Here is a 16,897-nt window from a genome sequence, read left to right as displayed (position 1 = left end):
CATCGAAATTGATGAGCTAATTTCTCTCACTCAACTCTGTTTGAAACAAACACATTTTGTTTTCCAAAATAAATATTACAAGCAAACTGAGGGATTAGCCATGGGAAGCCCCCTCAGTCCCATCCTGGCTGATATCTACATGCATTATTATGAATCAAAATTGTTTGAAACTTTAAACTTCCCGGCATGGTTCCGCTACGTAGACGATAGTTTTACCCTGTTTGAAGGTAATAAAGATGATTTAAATAAAGTTCTTTCAACAATGAATTCTATTGATCCTGCTATTCAGTTCACTTTTGAACTTGAGACTTGCAATTCTCTTCCGTTTCTCGACATTCTGGTCACATGTAACACATCCAACTTCAGTACTACAGTTTACCGTAAACCTTCATCGGTTTGCCTTCCACCACACTTTAAATCATGTCATCCGACTAAACAAAAGTTAGCTTCATTTTATTCCTATGTTTTCCGTGCTCTTCAAGTTTGCTCCTCCAAACTAGCCCTTGATGAAGAACTAAATTATTTAAAAGCAATAGCTATTGACATGGCTTTTCACCCAACATTATTAATCAAGCAGTTAAAAAATTCTCATCTCAACACACTAAAAGCCACACTCTTATTTTAGGAGATTATAAAAATTCTGTTGTCATTCCCTTCTTTCCATCAATTAGCTATAAAGTTGCACATATTTTGCAGAAATTTAACTTTCGGTTTGTTTACTCTCCCATCAATAAAATTCCAACTTCTATACTCAAGGACCCCATTCCGGATATGAATCCCTGGGGTATTTATAGGATTCCTTGCCAGTGCGGTTTAATTTACATTGGCCAAACTAAGATATCCTTAAAATTTCGCATCAAGGAACATGAGGCATATGTTAGAAAAAAGGAAACACAGAAGTCTTCTGTTGCTCAACATTGTTGGTCCGAAAATCACACTTTCAATTTTTCTGCTGCCAAAATTATTCAAAAAACATCTTCCATTGGAGAACTGGATTTTCTAGAGGCATTTCACATTCATAAAAATCTTTCTGTTCTAGTTAACGATCCTAATTCCAATCCAAATTTGCCTTCGGATTTTCGAGAAATTATGTTTTAGTTCTGGTTTCGCCAACAGATGGCGTCACTTGCTTATTCTTGTCCAGGCTTTCTTATCTTATCTAAACATTATTTCCTATCTTGTTCATTTGCGGTTTTGCAGCTGAAGATGATGGTTCGGTAAAACCAACGAAACTAGTCGTGTGAAAATTTTGTAAATTAACGCTGATTTTTGTTGTTTGACTTCTGAATTAGTATTTTACATTACATTTTAGGTATGTAGAATGGATAAAAGAAAAAGCAAAACAGGCTCACATAAACTTCGAGAAAAGAGACTAAAACTGTTATATAGCAGCTGTCTATATATAGACAGGTTTGGTTTATTTAATTATGGCAAAACACACTAGGGCTACCTGCCTAAGGGGAGGGGTGCCTTCGTGGAGGACTTTTTAAGGGGAACTGGCTCGTATACACGTTACACACGAAACCACGAAAACGGCCATGCAGCAGCCCGTTCGCGGGATTCGAACCTCGGACCAAACTACCAGTTTTCAGCGAATTTACCGCTCGGCCGCTGCTGGCCTGTGAAACAATCGTATAAGTTAAATTACAGCATCACATACAATGCCGCATCATCCTACAAAAAACTTGTATATGATTTCAAAAGTATATAAGAAAAGGATGCCTTTACAATTAATCCAGAATATGATTAAAAAAAAACCTAAAAAATATGAATACTTACAAGTATCTTCTTGGACAGAAGTTTCTTCTGCCTATTATAAAATAGAGTAAAATAATTTAAGAACATTAAAAAAAATTTCTATTTTAATCATTATTAGGCAGTACATGAAAGAATATAATTATATACAAAACAAGCATCCCTAACACAGAAATCTAGAAACGTAGATAGGAATTTTATGTAAAATATATAATTCTAGAAGAAACTGCATATTTTGCAAATGTTATGCAGACACAACAACACTCATTCATTCACAATAAAGCTTACTCCTACGGAATTAAAAAAAAAAAAAAAAAGAGTGCCTAAAATAAGATTAACACTTGTTTCATATTCAAAATACAAAAACAATTAAACATCATGTGACTGGAAATTTTATATTTACAACTGGAATAAAAATGTACACCGTGTGTGACTGAAATTACCTACTTATCTTGATATTTTTAGTTCTGTTACTGCTCGCCAAGAGAATGCTTTACAGCATACTAAAAAAATTCAAATAAATTTTTTTTCACACACTTTTTAGATGATTTTGCTTTTCTGTTACAAAAAAAAAAAAAAAAAAAAAAAAAAAAAAACTGCTTTTTTTTTTTTTTTACTGAAACTATTTTTGAAAGTGTAAACTAAAGTCTGCTACTTGACACTTCCATTCTAATGCAAAATGTAACTTTTAAAGAAGCACTGAATAGAAGGCAATGTTTGTGTTCTTTCTGAACAACATTATTCACATCTAGTTATTAAAAAATGTTGTGAAAGCCATGGGTTTTTGACAGGGCTGTGGAGTCGGGCAGATTTTTGGGGAAAAGGAGTCGGAGCTAGAGTCGCTCAAAACAGGTCGAAACCGACTCAAATTTTTGTAGGACAGTTTGAATTTGAAATGAAATTAAAATGCAATGAAAAAAAATTAAGGACAACCTGAGTTTTTATTTTTATTTATGGACTATATACATTAAAAAATAGAAAAACACTGCTTGGATTTTTTTTTTTTTTTTAACTGCAACTATATTTCAGAAAGTACAAACTAGTGTCTGCTAGTAGGCACTTTTGTTTTCATGCAAAATGTAGGTTATTAAAGAAGCAATGAATGGAGGGCTTTTTTTTTTTTTTTTTGAAGAACATTATTCCTATCTAGTTATTAAAAATTATTATGAAAGCCATGGGTTTCTGATATCTAAATCTACAATAAGTACTGTTCTCAACAACAAAGGGAAAACAGGGTTGGTACACATTTCTGCACACGAAATTTAAGTACTTTTAAGGACCATTAATGAAAAAAATTAAGGACCTATGAGCAAATGGAAACTGAATAAATTCAATTAAAAATATTATTCTATGCCCCAATTTCACTTTTGTAATACCATCCTAAAAATAAAATAGATCCCTAAGTAGTATGCATTATTACTAGAATTAACTAACATAATTATTAATAGGTTTGAGAATAAAATAAATTTCATGCAGTTTATCAAATAGCATTAAATATTTTACACTTATAATAGTTGGACATATTTAAAAGAAGATAAGTGACATTTACGTTTTACTAAAAGTTAGCTTTATGCTTTTTTTTTAAATTTCTCATTTTGTCACATACTTGGTCAGTATAGAGGTTTAGCAAATAGTAGGGAGATTTTATGTCAAACGGCATAGGTTAAAATGAGAGGTGAGATCATAATCAGCATGATTCATAACAAAAGACTGAATGTTGTCTATAGAGAGACCTGCTGATTGGAACAAACCTGAAAGGCCTGATGTAGACACAATTGGTAAGTGTGAAAAGTCAGTCAAGCTCTGCTTAATGCAGTTAATTTCATAGCTTTATGTAGAGTTCTAGGGGTTGTAACCCAGTTAATATACGTACTTTAAGGTTCCAATAAGCCATTGAAGCGCCAAAGGAGATAAGTTGTTTTATATATAAGTCTCAGTAGATGCAAAGAATAAGTTTTACTTGATGGTGTTGATGGTTATTTGATGGGTGATGGTTACTCGATGGGTTCTCCATACAAAGGATTTGGCGATTGGATTCCCTAAAAACCCCAGTCGCCCTTTAAAAGGGGGAGTATATAAGGTATTTCTCCCACCTTCTTGGTGACCCTTCGTGATGTAGTAGTTTGCACACTGGTAGCAGTATTTCAGAGGTCCGCGGTTCGATTCCCGGCGAAGACGTTGTTAATTTTTTATCGTTCCTGCTTTCAAAAATACTTAATGTCTCTACAAGCCTTCTCAAACATTTTGGCTAGTTTATATCGATTTTCTTCTCTTTAACCCTTTTATATGGTAGCATATTTGCTACCATATATTAAATGCCACGTTTTTATACCAGGAACGCCATGAAATATAATTTTTATGTCATAAATTTATAGACTGAACCTTTCTCATGTATTATTAGCAAATTTTAGGCATAGATAGCGGCACCAGCTTAAAGGAAAAAAATGAGAAGAAGCATGGATGCAGCAAACAATGCAAGCACCTTTTCAGACGTAAGTTGTCTGTTTATTTTACAAATATTTTAAAACTAAAACAGTTAATAATTACTATTTATATAAAGTAAAAGAGTGAGTGTATCACACAGTATAAAATAAATTTTATAAAATTATCGTTTTTAATGCTAAAATATATTTTTAAAATCATGGTAGCAAATGTGCTACCATTCGTGTACTAAGCCTAGCAGTTCTCTGAAGAAAATATTTTTTTACATTGAAATTAGTTCAATCTTTGTAATTTTAGAGATAATAAATATATCCTTAAATATAATTTATGGATTTAAATTTTATTAGTTTAAATTTTGATATTTTTCAATTTAAAAAATATTAAGATATTTTTTTCCTGCAAAACCTTATAACATACATAAAGATGCACAAAACTTACGAGGAGGGGAGGAGGAGGAGATGAGCTCGCGCTTGATGCTGAGTGCTGTAAAAGTAATATAAATATTTTAGAAACTGAATATCTAGTGCACACATTACAAATATTTCTTACATTTTTACTCAGACATAAAAAAGCTTGAGCTAGGTGTATGCCAGTTTTTATGAGGTATTGATATTAAGTAAAAACTATAAATTATGAAAAAAATATGAGTTTGTAGATGGGAATTTTTGAGCTTTTTTCAACACCTTTATAAGTAGTCATTGTGAGCTGTCAGTCAGATTTTCAAAAGAAATTGAAAACTGGAGTCTGATGAATGGGACATTGCTTTTAATATTGTCTTGAAATGACCTAATATCACTCTGTATTTCCTGATGTCACACAATAGCTCCTTCAAGCATTCAAACAGTATTACACATCAAGAATTCTGCATGCTTAAAATTCAAAAACATTGCGGTTAATAACATGCAAATTCAATGTAAGAGGTACCAGACATATATCTATTGAGATCAGTATAGCAATAAAAAGTTTCACTAAGGTGTTACAACAAAAGACCTACAAAATCTTTTTATTAACAGAAAATAATCAAGAAAAATATCATTCACGTCTTTCATGTTGAATCATTCGAATGTTTAGGCATTACAGCAAAGGACAAGAAAAGCAGTTCCACTTGCGATATCGAGAGGCCCCAACTTGTCAGCAAACTGTGGTAGTGACTGCTAATAAGTGTGAATTTACACCGAAACATAAGAAGGGTTTAAAGCCCTTTTTATTCAACTTTTAAAATAACAGATGCGTCCACTTGACGCTCACAAACTCTGCCGAAATGGCAGTTTAACTGAAACAGAACGTAGAACTGAAAAATAATAACTGGATGAATAAATAGCGAGATCACTATCCACAAGGCTCTGAGATCTTAAACTAACCTAACCCTGTTCTAAATTACCGCTGAGATGTAGCGAGCTTACTGATTAAGCAGTTGAGAGATTTAGCAAAATCTGCCGAGAGAGGCACACAGGCCGACATGCGTGGTTCTAAATTTCTACCGAGCAACATGCACGTTCGCGATTGAAGAAGCACACCTACAATCTCGATTCCCTTCTATTTAAACTCAACTTACTTCCGCTAAATTTAAATATACTGTGCGCTCTACTACAATTTACATACTCTAGCATTGGCAATTCTAGGGAAAAGTAAAGGCCAGACAGGAAAGAGAACTTAAAATAAATGTTAGTTAAAATAAATATAAACAGTACACACTAACGATCCACTTTGCCAATCATTACTAACTAATAATTAAAATCTCAGGTGTGTTCCATTAAGACATGGAACAAAGTTAACCAACTTTCCAGGCTGCTGGCTGATTTACAACAATGAAAGGTATTTCCATGACGTGATATAAAAACTTTTGGATAGATATATTTACACATCTTTAGAGAAGGTCCTTAGACTATTATTTTATGTTCCCTTATTGCTATGTTATCCTATACTAGATTATGAAGAACTTAGCCACACATAAAACCTCAGAATTATGAAATATATGGAACTGACAATCAAACATTTATCACTTCTGAAATACTTCTAAAATTTCAGGTACCATACAAAGGATTTATATCCTATATGTTACTTGTCTGTATGTTTCTATATTGAGATATTGCTCAAATATAAAAGAAATTTCAAAATGATTATTATTATTATTATTATTATTTTCATTTAAAAAAAGCATTTTGATGTCAGGATGGTAACTGTCCACAGATCATAAAATCACACATATGTATTCTCAGGTTCCAAAACTGATTTTTCTTTTTCTAAAAGAATGGAATGCAAAACGTGTCTTAATCACAAAACTAAAAAAAAACTCATTTTTTTTTCCATAAATGTAAGTAAACTACGAGATTCTATAAAAGCAATTATTTTTTAAATCTCTTACCACATTGAACTCACAATAAAAAAATCTAACTGCAATCCAAACATTTTTGTATAAAGATGAAGGCATGATGAAAATTCTTGAGAGCAATCTTTCTGTAGTCAACAGTACATAGTAAAATGTGTTGAAGTGTCTTATGTGAAATATAGCTAAATATATAGAAATTTTTATAATGTGAGAAACCTTCATGTGCACATATCCAAAATAATATTGTGGAAAAATACTTTTTTGGGAAAGATCCATATATATTGCTTACTACGTTTTACCATTCCGTTGAAATTCACTTATTTTGGATAAAATGAGAAGCTGTATGGATTCTACAGAACAAAGGTTATATTTAGCATTTTAACTGAAAACACATAGATTTGTAGAAATTCCCATTAATGTTGCTTCAGGTTTCTAAACAACATTTACAATTATAACTCTACATTTCTGGTCACTCAGAGAGATATTTGTAGAAAAAATGAAATATTGTTGAAAATTCCATCCAATACACAAATGACAATACACAACTCTATATATAACCACCATCTGACTGCGAGTGCGAGTTGAAGCCAAAGCATATACTTAAAATCATGTAAACTGTAACTTAAATTTTCTTTAAAATTTGAAAACAGAAATTGCTCAGTTAGCATTAAGGTTTTGAAGAACTACTGATATTCCTGTTTTATAAAAATAGAAACAATTAAGTCTTAATCTCCATGCTTTAAAAAGAATAATATACCTGTTAGAAATTTCCTAAAAAAAATTGTGAAAAATTTGCTACTGCAAAGTTTCCCATTGTTAAAAATACGGCTATAATGATTAAAATATATTTTGAATGCTTAAAATAAAAATAAGTAAAAAACTCATGAATTTTTTAGACATATGCTTTAGAGCAGGGGTTCTCAACCTTTTGACCAACGTGTACTACCTAAACAAAAACTGAAAACCCTTAGTACCACAACTATATTTTACCATGATTACTTTTCAATTACTAAATAGAAATATAATAATAATAATAATTAAAATAAAATAAAATCTGAAGGCTTTCAGATTTTACCAACGCCAAAAGAGGCATTTTTTTTAAATGTTTTGTGTGCGACCTTTATTTATGAAATATGTCCTTCGCACATAAAACATAAAATTCAGTTCAACAGCAATATCGGATGAGCATATCTTTAGAATTTCCGATACTCAGTCTCCTGTGCTGGAAATAAAGAGATGGTTATTTTTTTCCCCCGTACAGTTTTGCCTTTGCTCCCTTTGAAATCATTACGTTCTTCTATAAAAAATTCGTTAAAGCGTTACAAAATATGAAATCGATAATAAAACAAATTCAAAATTAGGACTTACAGATGCCCATATTCAGTGGAGGATTACGTCATTCAACATTTCATCGCTCTAGGTACCGTTGTTTTATCACAATGCGAGAAAAATACATATATTCATGCAGATTCTTCATTACTTAATTTCTTTATGGTTGCAACAATTTGAAAAGTGAAACGGACATTTAAGATTTCAACGTAAAATGCCCAAAAATGAAGTTAATAGAGCTTCTGGCCTTTAGGCTAAAAAGAAAGAAAGAAACTGAATCCTTTCAGATTTTATATTATTCCCAAAAGGATGTTTTTTTAAATGTTTCGAGTGTTACCTTTACTTATTAAATATCATACCCCTCGCACTTAAATACATGAAATTCAACTGAACAGCAATATTACAAAATATTTAAAAACAGCAAAACAACATACCTTTAGAATTTCCGATGCACAGTGTCGCGAGTTGGAGATAATAATGTCCGTACATGGCTCGCTTTGAAATCGTGGAGTTTGCTAATTAAAAATTCGTTAAAGATTTGCAATGTAGATCATTAAACAAATTCAAAATTCTAAATATGGGCATTCAGGTGGCCATGTTTGGTTGGAAGACTACCATATTCAAAATTTGATGGTTCTAGGTACCGTTGTTTTATCACCTTGCAAGAAACATTCATGCAATCATAGATACTTTATTATTTAGTTCCTTTAAATATATAATGCATGGCAATAATATTTGGTGGCAACACTTTCAAAAGTGAATCAACGTGAAATGCCTTCTTGAAATTAATAGCCCATTTGGGTTAACGCCCTTTGGGCTAAAAAATATTTTGTCATTTGCCCAACCTTTTGGCTAATTGTATTAAATATACACACATTAAAATATTATATTAAAAATTGGTTACCATTTTAATTATCAAAATTTAATTAATTTTTAATTCTAAACTTTAGTGGCAAATTTGAGCCTTTTTAAGAGAAATCAATTTCTATATGTCTTGTCTTATTTCACTTAGTTTTAGCAAATTAAAGAGATACTTTTTTTTCTTTTTTACAGGAACTTATTTTTATTTCCTATTAAATAGAGCATCCATTTCTATCACGCCTTTTAGAAACGTCATTTATGGTAAGTTTTGTTATGTCAACCACTAAAAGAATATTTGTGAAACGTACAACATGGAAAAACTATGAAAACTGCCATGCAAACAGATCGTTCGGATCTTGCGAATGTCTATAAGTGGCTATTGACTTTGAACAAAAACTATTCATTTTTTAATTTATTAGTTAAAATTACTTCTTAGCAGACTACCCACTTTTCTCTTGCATACCAGCAGTGGTACGCACACCACTGGCTTTTAGAAATGCATATCACTGGTTGAGAACCCCTTGTTTAGAGAAATACTACAGGAAAAAAAAAAAAAAAAAAAAATTACCTCATTCTTTGGTTTTCTGCTTCTGGTGGACTGGTTCGGGTGGACCTCTTTTTTTGCTCTGGTTGCTCTCTCTTTTTGCTCAGCATACACTTTTTTTTTTTTTTTTTTTAAAAAAAAGAAAGGAATCAAACTTTTCTGTATACACTGTTCATGATTAACAGAAATGCACTTTCAACATATAATTAATACGGAACCAAACACAGAAATGTATTTTTAGGAAAGGCACATCATTTATTAAATAAATAAATAAAAACTGAAATTGTACACAAACCAAAATAAATTTTTTTCAAATTCTCAATACTTTTTTCTGTATGTACCAGCAATCTACTGAATTTCGTTAGTTAGTTAATCAGTTTTATACTAGATGTGGCCAGTGGTCGGCGGCCGGGCACAGTGCAGATAGTATATCGCACTCAATCTCACACCAGATACGAGAGCTGTAGGCTGTAGTGTAGGGGTAAAGTAGAGCCTGCAGTCGACGGTCATAAAGTACATTTATGAAAATACAGTAGAGTCATTTTTTAGTTTAATCATGAAACTGAAAATATTGCATTATAAATGCAACTAAAAAAAAAGGGAATTTTATTGCATGACTGAATAATTTAAGTTGAGAACAAAAAATATTACAGTTGAACGAATATTTTACATTAATTAAGACACAATAACACGCCGAATAAATACTAATTCAGAAGTCAAACAACAAAAATCAGCGTTAATTTACAAAATTTTCACAGGACTAGTTTCGATGGTTTTACTGAACCATCATCTTCAGCTGCAAAACCGCAAATGAACAAGATAGGAAAAAATGTTTAGATAAGATAAGAAAGCCTGGACAAGAATAAGCAAGTGGCGCCATCTGTTGCCGAAACCAGAACTAAAACATAATTTCTCTAAAGCCGAAGGCAAATTTGGATTGGAATTAGGATCGTTAACTAGAACAGAAAGATTTTTATGAATGTGAAATGCCTCTAGAAAATCCAGTTCTCCAATGGAAGATGTTTTTTGAATAATTTTGGCAGCAGAAAAATTGAAAGTGTGATTTTCGGACCAACAATGTTGAGCAACAGAAGACTTCTGTGTTTCCTTTTTTCTAACATATGCCTCATGTTCTTTGACGCGAAATTTTAAGGCTCTCTTAGTTTGGCCAATGTAAATTAAACCGCACTGGCAAGGAATCCTATAAATACCCCAGGAATTCATATCCGGAATGGGGTCCTTGAGTATAGAAGTTGGAATTTTATTGATGGGAGAGTAAACAACCCGAAAGTTAAATTTCTGCAAAATATGTGCAACTTTATAGCTAATTGATGGAAAGAAGGGAATGACAACAGAATTTTTATAATCTCCTAAAATAAGAGTGTGGCTTTTAGTGTGTTGAGATGAGAATTTTTTAACTGCTTGATTAATAATGTTGGGTGAAAAGCCCATTTTGCTTTCTTTTTTGCACGTGGTGTGGCCGCCATTTTGTGATTGTAGGAGTTTCAATGAGTACATTTTTGCAATTTTCAAGTTATGTTTATGTTTTGTACATTTGGATATTGTGCTTTGCTTGTCTGATTTCATGCATTTTGCTTACAAACATTTTGTTTTCTATTCATTTCAGTGAGGGATTTTTCTGCTATTTTGTGTGTACTTTATTATTGCTCAGTTAATTTAGTTTGATTTTCTGCATTGTTTATCATGCCTTCATCCGTTAATCGTTTCACTAAATTACGCCTGAAACGGCAAAAATTCCTGAATCATCTTGACTTTTTACTTAAATGTAAATGTAAAAAATTGATCCCCAATTTTATTCAAATCAAATCTAATCAAAAACCTTCGAGTCGCGTTTCAAGAATTCTGTTAAATCGCAAACTTGCCTTACTTCGGTCCGTGATAAGGGATACACGTCACACGTCAACAATTGTCCAAAATTGAACATGAACTCTATAAGCTTCATCTGGAACTCGCTAAAACGTATCCAAAATTCACTGCCCTTGAACAAAAGTCTTGGTCTAGAACGGAGAATGCAGTTAGCCGTCATAAAAACACCCTTGCAGTTAAATTCGAAAAACTTCTTTTACAGTCTTCCAGTTCAAGTAGTTCAAAAAATCTTCCCATTGTAAACATCAAGCCAACAGTTAATATTTCTAATGTTAGTCTTTCAGAAGAACAAGAGAGAATTCTAAAATATAATTTTAACTTCTCACAAACCTGTAAACCCTCGATTCCAAAGATTTTGGCTCCTATTGAAAAAGCTTTCAAGTTCAGTAAAGTTTCAGATTCACAGAAAGAAATGATTAGGCATCTTATCGCTCATAATGTGAAATTCAATAATAAACCTTTGAAACAAAATCTAACTGCGAGAGAAAGAGCTACAATGCGCGAGATTCATTCTAACCCGGATATTGTCATTTCAAAGGCCGACAAAGGTGGCCAGATAGTCGTCATGGATAAGAACACTTACATCGATGGTGTCACTAAACTCTTAAACGAAGGACCATATAATCCGATCCCTAAAGATCCTTCACCTTCGGACTTATCCAAAATAAAAACTGCGATCAAATCTTCGCAAATCATTTCAAGCAACTTAAAACATTCGCTTATCCCATCTGTTGCGAATTGTGCCAGATTATATGCTCTTCCCAAAATTCATAAAAGTGGTATTCCTTTCCGCCCTATTGTATCAAATTTAGGTACTGCCTCGTAACCATTAGCTAAATATTTAGTTTCTAGATTTTCGACTCTATTAGACAATAACATTTACACCATAAAAAATTCAATAGAGTTTGTAAAAAAGGTTAAAAACATTTCTCCTCGTAACTTACTCATGGTTTCTTTTGATGTAAAATCATTATTCACCAATGTCCCAGTGGAGGGTGCATTAAGATATCTAGAAACCAGACTTCGCGAATTTCATTTCTCTTGCATCGAAATTGATGAGCTAATTTCTCTCACTCAACTCTGTTTGAAACAAACACATTTTGTTTTCCAAAATAAATATTACAAGCAAACTGAGGGATTAGCCATGGGAAGCCCCCTCAGTTCCATCCTGGCTGATATCTACATGCATTATTATGAATCAAAATTGTTTGAAACTTTAAACTTCCCGGCATGGTTACGCTACGTAGACGATACTTTTACCCTGTTTGAAGGTAATAAAGATGATTTAAATAAAGTTCTTTCAACAATGAATTCTATTGATCCTGCTATTCAGTTCACTTTTGAACTTGAGACTTGCAATTCTCTTTCGTTTCTCGACATTCTGGTCACATGTAACACATCCAACTTCAGTACTACAGTTTACCGTAAACCTTCATCGGTTTGCCTTCCACCACACTTTAAATCATGTCATCCGACTAAACAAAAGTTAGCTTCATTTTATTCCTATGTTTTCCGTGCTCTTCAAGTTTGCTCCTCCAAACTAGCCCTTGATGAAGAACTAAATTATTTAAAAGCAATAGCTATTGACATGGCTTTTCACCCAACATTATTAATCAAGCAGTTAAAAAATTCTCATCTCAACACACTAAAAGCCACACTCTTATTTTAGGAGATTATAAAAATTCTGTTGTCATTCCCTTCTTTCCATCAATTAGCTATAAAGTTGCACATATTTTGCAGAAATTTAACTTTCGGTTTGTTTACTCTCCCATCAATAAAATTCCAACTTCTATACTCAAGGACCCCATTCCGGATATGAATCCCTGGGGTATTTATAGGATTCCTTGCCAGTGCGGTTTAATTTACATTGGCCAAACTAAGATATCCTTAAAATTTCGCATCAAGGAACATGAGGCATATGTTAGAAAAAAGGAAACACAGAAGTCTTCTGTTGCTCAACATTGTTGGTCCGAAAATCACACTTTCAATTTTTCTGCTGCCAAAATTATTCAAAAAACATCTTCCATTGGAGAACTGGATTTTCTAGAGGCATTTCACATTCATAAAAATCTTTCTGTTCTAGTTAACGATCCTAATTCCAATCCAAATTTGCCTTCGGCTTTTAGAGAAATTATGTTTTAGTTCTGGTTTCGCCAACAGATGGCGCCACTTGCTCATTCTTGTCCAGGCTTTCTTATCTTATCTAAACATTATTTCCTATCTTGTTCATTTGCGGTTTTGCAGCTGAAGATGATGGTTCGGTAAAACCAACGAAACTAGTCCTGTGAAAATTTTGTAAATTAACGCTGATTTTTGTTGTTTGACTTCTGAATTAGTATTTTACATTACATTTTAGGTATGTAGAATGGATAAAAGAAAAAGCAAAACAGGCTCACATAAACTTCGAGAAAAGAGACTAAAACTGTTATATAGCAGCTGTCTATATATAGACAGGTTTGGTTTATTTAATTATGGCAAAACACACTAGGGCTACCTGCCTAAGGGGAGGGGTGCCTTCGTGGAGGACTTTTTAAGGGGAACTGGCTCGTATACACGTTACACACGAAACCACGAAAATGGCCATGCAGCAGCCCGTTCGCGGTATTCGAACCTCGGACCAAACTACCAGTGTTCAGCGAATTTACCGCTCGGCCGCTGCTGGCCTGTGAAACAATCGTATAAGTTAAATTACAGCATCACATACAATGCCGCATCATCCTACAAAAAACTTGTATATGATTTCAAAAGTATATAAGAAAAGGATGCCTTTACAATTAATCCAGAATATGATTAAAAAAAAACCTAAAAAATATGAATACTTACAAGTATTTTCTTGGACAGAAGTTTCTTCTGCCTATTATAAAATAGAGTAAAATAATTTAAGAACATTAAAAAAAATTTCTATTTTAATCATTATTAGGCAGTACATGAAAGAATATAATTATATACAAAACAAGCATCCATAACACAGAAATCTAGAAACGTAGATAGGAATTTTATGTAAAATATATAATTCTAGAAGAAACTGCATATTTTGCAAATGTTATGCAGACACAACAACACTCATTCATTCACAATAAAGCTTACTCCTACGGAATTAAAAAAAAAAAAAAAAAAAAAAAGAGTGCCTAAAATAAGATTAACACTTGTTTGATATTCAAAATACAAAAACAATTAAACATTATGTGACTGGAAATTTTATATTTACAACTGGAATAAAAATGTACACCGTGTGTGACTGAAATTACCTACTTATCTTGATATTTTTAGTTCTGTTACTGCTCGCCAAGAGAATGCTTTACAGCATACTAAAAAAATTCAAATAAATTTTTTTTCACACACTTTTTAGATGATTTTGCTTTCCTGTTACAAAAAAAAAAAAAAAAAAAACTGCTTTTTTTTTTTTTACTGAAACTATATTTTTGAAAGTGTAAACTAGTCTGCTACTTGACACTTCCATTCTAATTCAAAATGTAACTTTTAAAGAAGCACTGAATAGAAAGCAATGTTTGTGTTCTTTCTGAACAACATTATTCACATCTAGTTATTAAAAAATGTTGTGAAAGCCATGGGTTTTTGACAGGGCTGTGGAGTCGGGCAGATTTTTGGGGAAAAGGAGTCGGAGCTAGAGTCGCTCAAAACAGGTCGAAACCGACTCAAATTTTTGTAGGACAGTTTGAATTTGAAATGAAATTAAAATGCAATGAAAAAAAATTAAGGACAACCTGAGTTTTTATTTTTATTTATGGACTATATACATTAAAAAATAGAAAAACACTGCTTGGATTTTTTTTTTTTTTTTAACTGCAACTATATTTCAGAAAGTACAAACTAGTGTCTGCTAGTAGGCACTTTTGTTTTCATGCAAAATGTAGGTTATTAAAGAAGCAATGAATGGAGGGCTTTTTTTTTTTTTTTGAAGAACATTATTCCTATCTAGTTATTAAAAATTATTATGAAAGCCATGGGTTTCTGATATCTAAATCTACAATAAGTACTGTTCTCAACAACAAAGGGAAAACAGGGTTGGTACACATTTCTGCACACGAAATTTAAGTACTTTTAAGGACCATTAATGAAAAAAATTAAGGACCTATGAGCAAATGGAAACTGAATAAATTCAATTAAAAATATTATTCTATGCCCCAATTTCACTTTTGTAATACCATCCTAAAAATAAAATAGATCCCTAAGTAGTATGCATTATTACTAGAATTAACTAACATAATTATTAATAGGTTTGAGAATAAAATAAATTTCATGCAGTTTATCAAATAGCATTAAATATTTTACACTTATAATAGTTGGACATATTTAAAAGAAGATAAGTGACATTTACGTTTTACTAAAAGTTAGCTTTATGCTTTTTTTTTAAATTTCTCATTTTGTCACATACTTGGTCAGTATAGAGGTTTAGCAAATAGTAGGGAGATTTTATGTCAAACGGCATAGGTTAAAATGAGAGGTGAGATCATAATCAGCATGATTCATAACAAAAGACTGAATGTTGTCTATAGAGAGACCTGCTGATTGGAACAAACCTGAAAGGCCTGATGTAGACACAATTGGTAAGTGTGAAAAGTCAGTCAAGCTCTGCTTAATGCAGTTAATTTCATAGCTTTATGTAGAGTTCTAGGGGTTGTAACCCAGTTAATATACGTACTTTAAGGCTCCAATAAGCCATTGAAGCGCCAGAGGAGATAAGTTGTTTTATATATAAGTCTCAGTAGATGCAAAGAATAAGTTTTACTTGATGGTGTTGATGGTTATTTGATGGGTGATGGTTACTCGATGGGTTCTCCACACAAAGGATTTGGCGATTGGATTCCCTAAAAACCCCAGTCGCCCTTTAAAAGGGGGAGTATATAAGGTATTTCTCCCACCTTCTTGGTGACCCTTCGTGATGTAGTAGTTTGCACACTGGTAGCAGTATTTCAGAGGTCCGCGGTTCGATTCCCGGCGAAGACGTTGTTAATTTTTTATCGTTCCTGCTTTCAAAAATACTTAATGTCTCTACAAGCCTTCTCAAACATTTTGGCTAGTTTATATCGATTTTCTTCTCTTTAACCCTTTTATATGGTAGCATATTTGCTACCATATATTAAATGCCACGTTTTTATACCAGGAACGCCATGAAATATAATTTTTATGTCATAAATTTATAGACTGAACCTTTCTCATGTATTATTAGCAAATTTTAGGCATAGATAGCGGCACCAGCTTAAAGGAAAAAAATGAGAAGAAGCATGGATGCAGCAAACAATGCAAGCACCTTTTCAGACGTAAGTTGTCTGTTTATTTTACAAATATTTTAAAACTAAAACAGTTAATAATTACTATTTATATAAAGTAAAAGAGTGAGTGTATCACACAGTATAAAATAAATTTTATAAAATTATCGTTTTTAATGCTAAAATATATTTTTAAAATCATGGTAGCAAATGTGCTACCATTCGTGTACTAAGCCTAGCAGTTCTCTGAAGAAAATATTTTTTTACATTGAAATTAGTTCAATCTTTGTAATTTTAGAGATAATAAATATATCCTTAAATATAATTTATGGATTTAAATTTTATTAGTTTAAATTTTGATATTTTTCAATTTAAAAAATATTAAGATATTTTTTTCCTGCAAAACCTTATAACATACATAAAGATGCACAAAACTTACGAGGAGGGGAGGAGGAGGAGATGAGCTCGCGCTTGATGCTGAGTGCTGTAAAAGTAATATAAATATTTTAGAAACTGAAT

General features: G+C 32.1%; 1 protein-coding gene across 4 annotated transcripts in view; it reads right to left on the bottom strand.

Annotated features, from left to right (window-relative positions):
- The window catches only part of LOC118204288 (uncharacterized), a 148,087-nt gene that overhangs the window by 88,866 nt on the left and 42,324 nt on the right, over positions 1-16,897 (bottom strand). For all 4 annotated transcript variants that reach the window (XM_085817744.1, XM_085817745.1, XM_085817743.1 and 1 more), the window contains 5 exons: positions 16,818-16,862; positions 13,971-14,001; positions 9,285-9,373; positions 4,636-4,680; positions 1,780-1,810 (listed from right to left, as the gene is read on the bottom strand). In XM_085817744.1, the coding sequence (XP_085673870.1) occupies positions 1,780-1,810; positions 4,636-4,680; positions 9,285-9,373; positions 13,971-14,001; positions 16,818-16,862 (241 nt within the window). The remainder of the gene's footprint in view (positions 1-1,779; positions 1,811-4,635; positions 4,681-9,284; positions 9,374-13,970; positions 14,002-16,817; positions 16,863-16,897) is intronic.

This window comes from Stegodyphus dumicola, chromosome 5 (genome assembly GCF_044657685.1).
Source record: "Stegodyphus dumicola isolate Sdum_Otavi_A_Nest chromosome 5, ASM4465768v1".
Classification (NCBI taxonomy): domain Eukaryota; kingdom Metazoa; phylum Arthropoda; class Arachnida; order Araneae; family Eresidae; genus Stegodyphus; species Stegodyphus dumicola.
This window is presented reverse-complemented; position numbering and strand designations above follow the sequence as displayed.